The sequence below is a fragment of the Vombatus ursinus genome, unplaced genomic scaffold, assembly GCF_900497805.2.
Source record: "Vombatus ursinus unplaced genomic scaffold, bare-nosed wombat genome assembly UNPS02014786.1, whole genome shotgun sequence".
Classification (NCBI taxonomy): domain Eukaryota; kingdom Metazoa; phylum Chordata; class Mammalia; order Diprotodontia; family Vombatidae; genus Vombatus; species Vombatus ursinus.
Genome location: NW_020954564.1, coordinates 52032915 through 52041441, shown reverse-complemented (window position 1 = coordinate 52041441; position 8527 = coordinate 52032915). Strand labels below are relative to the sequence as shown.

Sequence of the window (8527 nt, the reverse complement as noted above, 5' to 3'; positions counted from 1 at the left end):
CAAGTTCTCTCATGACCTGTCACTCATCTCTGGACATCCTCCCTATTAGTAATGTTCTTCAATGGTTACATTCAGGACAGAACACAGAATACAAGGTGTACTGTTACTATTTTGAACACTTTATTTGTATTAATGGTAGTCCGAGATCAAATTAGAAGAAGTGGTACTACATAATGGAGAAGCTCTTGCAGTCAGGAAGACTGGTATATACCCTGCTGTATACTGTCATTTGACTCTGGGCAAGTCACTTAACCGCTCAGGTTCCCAGACAACTTATTTTCTAAGAAATTGTATCTTAGGATAGTTGCTTATCTTCATTGGTAGAGTTTCTTCAATGAGATTACCATCTCACAACTGTATATATATGTATATGCATATATATGCATATAGACATTTGTGATTTTATTGGTAGATGGTAATCTCTCTCCCTCTCTCTCTAAACACACACACACACACACACACACACGCATGCATTCTTGCCACCTATATCTATCTAGATATATAGACAGTGAGAATGCCCTTATGTGACTCTCCCCACTAGTTTCCCAAAGGCCTGCATCTCCTATGCCCAAGGATTCTTATACCTCACATGGCTCTGTTTTCCAAAGTCATGTACAGAATTTCTAGGAGCTGTAATGACTTCACAATAAGACTCTGCTTTGAATCCTCCATATTGGCATAATCCCACCCAAATCTCCAGAATAATAGAAGCATCATCCCACACATCTTCCTCCAAATGAATCCATATTAGGGGTGTATAATACATAAATATTCTATATATTATTAGAGAACGATATAAACATATGTTTTATACCACCAGTCATGAGGGAAAGGCCTTTTCTTCCCAGAGAGGCATACAGCAAGTCTTGGAGGTAAGAGATGTAGCCAAATGTAAATATATTTTGAGGCTCAAGTTCTATGGAGTTTCCCCCTGTTGACTGCATTCCTAAGTGCCCTCTTCACATCCTTGTTCCTCAGGCTGTAGATAAGGGGGTTAAGCATAGGGTTTATCACTGCATAGAACACAGACACTAGCTTCCCTTGATTCTTGGAGGACTTAGGTATCATGTAGGAAATTATTCCTGTTCCATAAAAAAGGATGACCACAAGGAGGTGGGAGCCACAAGTGGAGAATGCCTTGAGTCTCCCTGAAGTCGTCTTCATCCTGATGACAGTCACTATAATAGAGCCATAGGACGCCAGGATAAAGGACACAGGTGCAAGAAGAATCACCACACCCATGAGGAAAATGGCTGTCTCTGCTTGGTGAGTGTCTGCAGATGCCAAAGGTAGGAGGGCTGGGGCCTCACAAAAGAAATGAGCAATCTTATTGTCTCCTTGGTAGGGGAGTTGTAATGTAAATGTAGTGTCCACCAAGGATGCTACCAGTCCACTGACCCAGCATCCCAAGGCCAAGTGACCACATACCTTCCATGTCATGATGCTTGGGTAGTGCATGGGGTCACAGATTGCCAAGTACCGGTCATAGGACATCACAGCTAACAGATCACACTGTGTAGATCCAAAAATGAGGAAGAGAAAAATCTGAGTTGCACATCCCATAAAAGAAATGACTTTCCTTCTGGTCAGCATGTGAACTATAGCTTGGGGAACTATGTTAGTTGAGAAGAAAAGGTCAGCCATAGACAAGTTGGCCAGAAAAAAGTACATGGGTGTATGGAGTTGTGAGTCAGTCAGAACCAGGCAGATGAGGAGTAAGCTCCCAAGCACAGTAGCCACATAGACTGTCAGGAACAATACAAAGAGTAGCACCTGAGTTTGAGGGTCATCAGAGAGACCCAGGAGGAGAAATTCTGTCACCCAAGTCTGGTTGGCCTGGCTCATGTTCTTTCTGTTTCTTTAGAAAGGACCCAACGGGTAGTTGATGTGGGGATATATCCTGTAGAATTATATGATCTAATATTGTTAGATGTTACCTACTTACAATCTTCCACCCAACCATCTGATTAGTGTCCATTGAATACTTTTAGTGATATTTAGTGTACCATCCAATGAAGAAGTGATTCCATTGTTGTACATCTCTAATTCTTAAAAAATGTTTTCATATAATGAAATGAAATCTCTCACTCTATAATTTCCTACTGTTGATGTTACTTTTGTTCTTTGGCTCTACATAGAATAAAATCTCTTCCTCTGCCATAGAAAAAGGCTTAAAAATTTGTAGACATATCTCATATACTTCTAAACCTCTCTGTTCCTGGCTAAATATCACCTTATCTTTTCCCTTTATAAATAAGATAGACCCTTCCCATTTCTGTTCACCTTTCTATACATACACTTGTTTTTTGTTAATGTTCCACTCAAAATATGGGGTCAAAACTGAGTATAATCCTTCATGTGTGGTCTGATCATCAGAATGTCCACTGCTTTTAGGCTAAAATGATCAAATATTGAATTAACTTTTTTGCTGTCCATATCTTTATCATACTAGACTCATATTGAGCGTATAGTCAACTAAAACCTTTTTAGGTTATTTTCACTTGAATGACTGTTGAACTAGGTCAATCTCATTCCCTGATTGTGCTGGTGATTTCTCAACAAATATCAGAAATTCAGATTTAGCCATTTGACTAAATCCTGTTATACACATATGTGCACACACACACACACACACACACACACGCACACACACATATCTACCTTGTTTTTTCTCAAGGAAGCAATGAGTAGCAACAACGTAAGGCAAAGAATTATTAGTTCAATCAGTACATTGTGAGGAAAAATGAGATACTCTCAAGGGAAACCTTAAGCACTGATAGATAGTGATCTCTCCAATGATCCACAATCCTACATTAGGACTTAGCACTGAGTTTAGGCTTTCACCATACTCAGAGAAACTCTCCTCTTTGCTAGTATCAAAGGACAGCATGAACAGCAGGGGACCTTAGGCAAATCACTTAACACCTTTGGACCCCTATATGAAATTAGAAAGGTGTTCAACCATATGGAAGAACTTCCTATTTGGGTACGAGTGGTACCTCCTGCCTGAGTTTTCTTTATTGGGAAACAAAATCTAACTTGCATGGGGAGAGGTTGGAGTGGCCATGTAGAGAGACCACTAGTCATATTCTAGGAAGTCTAATAATATCTGAGTGTTGTCTGGGGAAGACAACTCCTTCTATATCAGATTCTGTTTCCTGTTAAAATTGGCATCATTGTTAGTCATTCCACTATATTAATCTATTGTTTATGATACTTGCTGTGTGACATGTCCAATTTATTTTAACATTTGACTGCTTCCAATCCAACTGTTACTTCTGACCTTTCACAAAGACCCTTAGTTGACATGAGGTTTCCTAGAGATTTGGGTCATAGACCCCAAGAATAATCCAAGAATAGCAACTGAGCCTGAGGGTCACCAGAAAGTTCTAGGAGGAGGAATTCTATCACCCAGGTTTGGCTGGATATGTTCTGTCTTTCTACTCCTTTGGCAAGGAGTCAACATATGCTCAAAGTGGGAATATAACATACAGAATTATAGTGTTGGGAAGTTATCTAGTTTAGCCTCCATTAACAGATGCCCTGATCAGTGTTCAGGGAACGTTTACAATGATAAATAGTTCACTCTCTCACAAAGAAGCCATTTTGTTGTTGTACCATTCAAAGTGTTAGACAATATTCTGGGATGTAGATCTTATATATTGAAGGGTAGCATAGCATAGTGCAGAGGAAGAGATATTACTGGTACCTAAACATATTCCTCCTGTCAGGCAGTCAGAAAATTCGAAGGAGTAGAAAAAAAGATCAGGGAATGGTTCATTAGAACAAAATGGAAAAATAACCATGGCAATTTGTGTCTTTTGGTTAATTTTCTTTTGTTTCTATCTGTGTGTTCAATGGCACTTCTTATTTGTGGTGAGGTATGAATAGAGGACATTGTGCATGTATCCCTTTGGGTCTGTCTATTCCATTTGAAGCTGCACAGGCAAGGTGTCCAAATGTCTTGATCCATAGAACACCAATGGGAAACTAGTAGGTAGTGATGTATTTTCCCTATCCTCTGCCTTTGGCTATTGAAGCCCAACCTACCCTTTAAATATCAACTCAAATATTACTTTCTTAATGAGGCCTTCCTTCTTTGTTACCTGTGATTGGTAATGTCCTTCCTTCTGTGTCATAGATATACTAAAGCCAGCTCAAACTGGCTCATGAGACCTGATTGTTAAATTTTCAATGTTAGCATTTATACCTAGGATTTTGGCAAATGACACAAATCAGGGCTTAATTTATTGTTTTGTTGATTGTCTTAAAGAAGTGATGGAGTAAATGTTAATAATGCAGATCAAACTTAAAAGCTTATATATACATATCCATATATACATATTATATATGTGTATGTACACATATATATAATATACATATATTTCCAGAGTGCTGATGGTTAAATATTACCATTATTTCCCTGTCCTATTTACTCATATCCTGTTTTGTTTTGCAACTCCAAGATATACCTATCATATAAAATTGCATATTAGCACTATTCACACTGGTGTCTTAGCTGCCTATTGAGTATTAGCTTCCTGAGGGTAATGGCTAAACCTTGTATGCCCTTGGCATCTAATGCAATATTCTACACAGAGTAGATGCATGCTTTTTGGGGTTTTTTTTAAGATATCATTTTTCATTCTTAATTTAAGTACCAAAAAAGAGCCCATTTCCACACATATACACAGTAGAAAACAAAGTGGATTCTATGAGAAACTGGGGGAGATAACATGCAAACAACTAAGTACAAATAAGACATATAGGATAAATGGGGAAAATCAAAATTACTTATCATCTTCCTCATCTATAAATGGAGATGCTTGAACTTATGATTTTATTATTCTATATTGGACATTTAGCAGAAAATAACTACATCAATGAATGCTTATTCTTTTCCTGTGGTGCTCTTTTGGGGTAGTTTTAAAAGCACAACTTAAACTTTGGAGGCTTTCTAGGGGAAAGGCTAAATCACATACTTAGGCTATGGATATTAGCACCCTTGCTTGATGAAGAAGGAATTAGTAAGAATTTTTTGACATGATGGGTATCATATTTGTTTTTTTCTTGTAACTTATTTTGGATTAAGAATTGGTATTGTTATTCTCTTATGTATATGCATATCCCATTCTGTAATTAGCTTCTGTGACATTCTCTTTTCTTCCCCTTTCTCTTTCTTCCCTTTCCCTTTCCTTCCTTTTATTTTTCTTTTCCTTCTCTCCTTTTCTCTGTGCTCCTTTCCTCTTGTCTTCTTATTAAGTATCTGGCATTAATAAAGATTCTCTAAATGAAATCTCTTTTATTAAACCTCCAAAAGTTGAAACCATCTGGCTTAGTACAGTAGTATAGACAGAATTCAAGTAAGAAAGGGAGCTATACTAAAGTTCAGGGAAAGGAAATCAGTTGGGAAAAAAATAAAAATTTCTGGCCATCAGAGAAAACCTTTCAGATTCTAGGGAAAGTAAAGCAGAAGTAGACTTATGTTATGATCATCTTTGCTTCTTGGGCAATGATCCTCTTGGCATAAGATTATGGTCCCCTCTCCATCTTGGTTGTCCTGCTCACCTGGATGACAACGGCCTTTCTGCAAAGTGGCACCCAGGACCAAACACAATAATTCAGATATTTGTTTCCAAGGGTAAGAGTGTAGTAGTATAGAAATTCCCTCATCCTGGTTATAGTAGTTTTCTTAATAAAGCCTCAAAGACCATGAGTTATTTTGGCTGCCATGTAATACTACTCATGCATTGTGAGTTTGTCATTAGCAAAACTTCCAGACTTTTTATCCTCACATATACTGTTGTATAGCCATACTTACCTCTACACTGTACTTGGGAAGCTAATTTTTTAAACCAAATATAGATGACTTTCTATTAAATGTTGACTCATTAGAATCAACTCATAATTTTAGGCTGCCAAAATCTATTTGTATCCCAATTTTGCCAGTCAAAATGTTAGTTTTACTTTTTATTCCGTGTCTTTGACAAATTTTACAAGGATTCAATCTATGTCTTCATACAAATCGTTGATAACTTCTTTTGCATAGCACAGTCCAAGGACTGATTCATGAGTCACTCCACTCAAGAATTCCCTCCAAATAGTCTTCATCTCATTACTACCAAACTATCGGTTTGGCTCATGCTTTCAAATATTTCTATAGTCATCTTACTGTGCTATCAGTCAGCCCACATTGCTTTAATCTATTCAGAAGGATCTCATGACAGACTTTGTCAAAACCTTTTTTGAAGTCTCAGTATATTTTGTATAGAACATTTGCCTGGGCTACTTGGCCTTTCCAAAAAACAAAGGAAGTTAATTTAGGATCATCTCCTGTTGATGAAGTTATATGGTTCTTGTGGTTAGCATATCTTTTCCTAAATGTTCATATGCCATCTCTTTAAGAATATTTTCTAAGGGGTGGAGCCAAGATGGCAGAGTAAAAGCAGTGACTTGCTTGAGCCCTCCCCCAAACCCCTCCAAATACTTGTAAAAATGGCTCTAAACAAATTCTAGAGCAGCAGAGCCCACAAAAAAACCAGAGTGAAACAAATTTCCAGCCCAAGACAACCTGGATGATTGATTGGAAAGGTCTATCATGCCAGGCTGGGAGAGGAACGCAGTTCAGCATGGGCATGCATGCAAAGATCAGGCCTCAGCAAACCTGGAGCAGGCCTCAGGGGACTGAATCATGGGCAACGTGGCAGTTTCCAGGCTTCTCAACCCACAAATTCCGAAGACAACTTAGAAGATAAATAGGAAAACTCTGTGACCACAGTGAGAGACAAGCTCATTCCTAGTCCCACCCTGAGTGGCCCTTGGGCGGCAGCTCTTCCAGAGTTTCTGGCCCACAGACTGAGGGGGAATCAGGTGGCTGATCAGAGGGGGATTGCAGGGATCTCTTTGCTTGTGCCGAGGCAGGATTCTCTTGCTTTGCCTGTGCTTGGATCTGGGTCACAGTGCTGGGTGGCGATCCTGGGGTGAGGAGGAGCACTGGCATGGTGGAACTTGTGGTGGTGGTGGAGAGGAAATCTTCTTCACAGTTCCAAGGCAGAAAAGAGTGCTTGTGGTCACTCATAGACCAGAGCACAGGCCAGGAAAGAAGTAAACACCTCACCCTTGTTTATGCCACCTTGGAAGAACTGAACTTATAGGTCCATAGAAGTATCTCTGAAAACAGCTGCACAAACCCCTGAAGCTTGGGACAGTATACTTATCACGTTGGAAGCAGACTTTTACCTTAACAAAGAGTTTAAAACTCAAGTAATTGGCTGGAATCATGAGCAAACTGAGTAAAACAAGTCAGACCACAGAATCTTTCTTTGGTGACAAAGAAGATTAAAACATACATCCAGAAGAAGACAACAAAGTCAAAGCTTCTACATACAAAGCCTCCAAGAAAAATATGAATCAGCCCCAGGCCATGGAAGAACTCAAAAAGGATTTCAAGAAGCAAGTAAGAGAAATAGAGGAAAAACTGGGAAGAGAAATGAGAGTGATGCAAGAAAATCATGAAAAACTTGCTAAAGGAGACCCAAAAAATACTGAAGAAAATAACACCTTAAAAAATAGTCTAACCCAAATGGCAAAAGTGGTCCAAAAAGTCAATGAGAAGAAGAATGCCTTAAAAAGCAGAATTGGCCAAATGAAAAAAGGAAATCCAAAAGCTCACTGAAGAAATACTTCTTTAAAAATTAGAATGGAGCAATTGGAAGCTGGTGACTTTATGAGAAATCAAGGCAAAACCAAAAGAATGAAAAAGTAGAAGACAATGTGAAATATCTCATTGGAAAAACAACTGACATGGAAAATAGATTCAGGAGAGATAATTTTAAGATTACTGGACTACCTAAAAGCCATGATAAAAAAAAAGAGCCTAGACGTCACCTTTCAAGAAATTATCAAGGAAAACTGCCCTGATACTCTAGAACCAGAGGGTAAAATAGAAATGGAAGGAATCCATCAATCACCTCCTGAAAGAGATTCCCAAAGGAAAACCCCTAGGAATATCATAGACAAATTCCAGAGTTCCCAGGTGAAGGAGAAAATATTGCAAGCAGCCAGAAAGAAACAATTCAAGTATTGTGGAAATACGATCAGGATAACACAGGATTTAGGAGCTTCTACATTAAGAGACTGTAGGGCTTGGAATATGATATTCCAGAGGGCAAAGGAGATTGGGTTACAGCCAAGAATCACTTACCCAACAAAACTGAGTGTGATCCTTCGGGGGAAAAATGGACATTTAGTGAAATAGAGGACTTTCAAGCATTTGTGATGAAAAGACCAGAGCTGAATAGAAAATTTGACTTTCAACTACAAGACTTAAGAGAAGCATAAAGAGGTAAACAGGAAAGAGAAAGCATAAGGGACTTATTAAGGTTGAACTGTACATTCCTACATGGAAAGATGATATTTGTAACTCATGAGACCTTTGTCAGTATTTGGGTATTTGGAGGGGAAAATTTAGATAGATAGATAGATAGATAGATAGATAGATAGATAGATAGATAGATAGATAGATAGA

The 8527-nt window shown here is 38.4% G+C and overlaps 1 protein-coding gene across 1 annotated transcript; it reads right to left on the bottom strand.

The window, feature by feature from the left end:
- Positions 1–909: 909 nt before the first annotated feature.
- Positions 910–1845, bottom strand: LOC114047287 (olfactory receptor 2D2-like). The gene has a single exon (XM_027868062.1). It carries the CDS (start codon positions 1843–1845, stop codon positions 910–912), a length of 936 nt encoding a protein of 311 aa, XP_027723863.1.
- Positions 1846–8527: the final 6682 nt, after the last annotated feature.

Bases quoted from the DNA above. Each gene is read 5' to 3' on its own strand.
- LOC114047287 (XM_027868062.1), bottom strand. From the start codon at position 1,845: ATGAGCCAGGCCAACCAGACTTGGGTGACAGAATTTCTCCTCCTGGGT.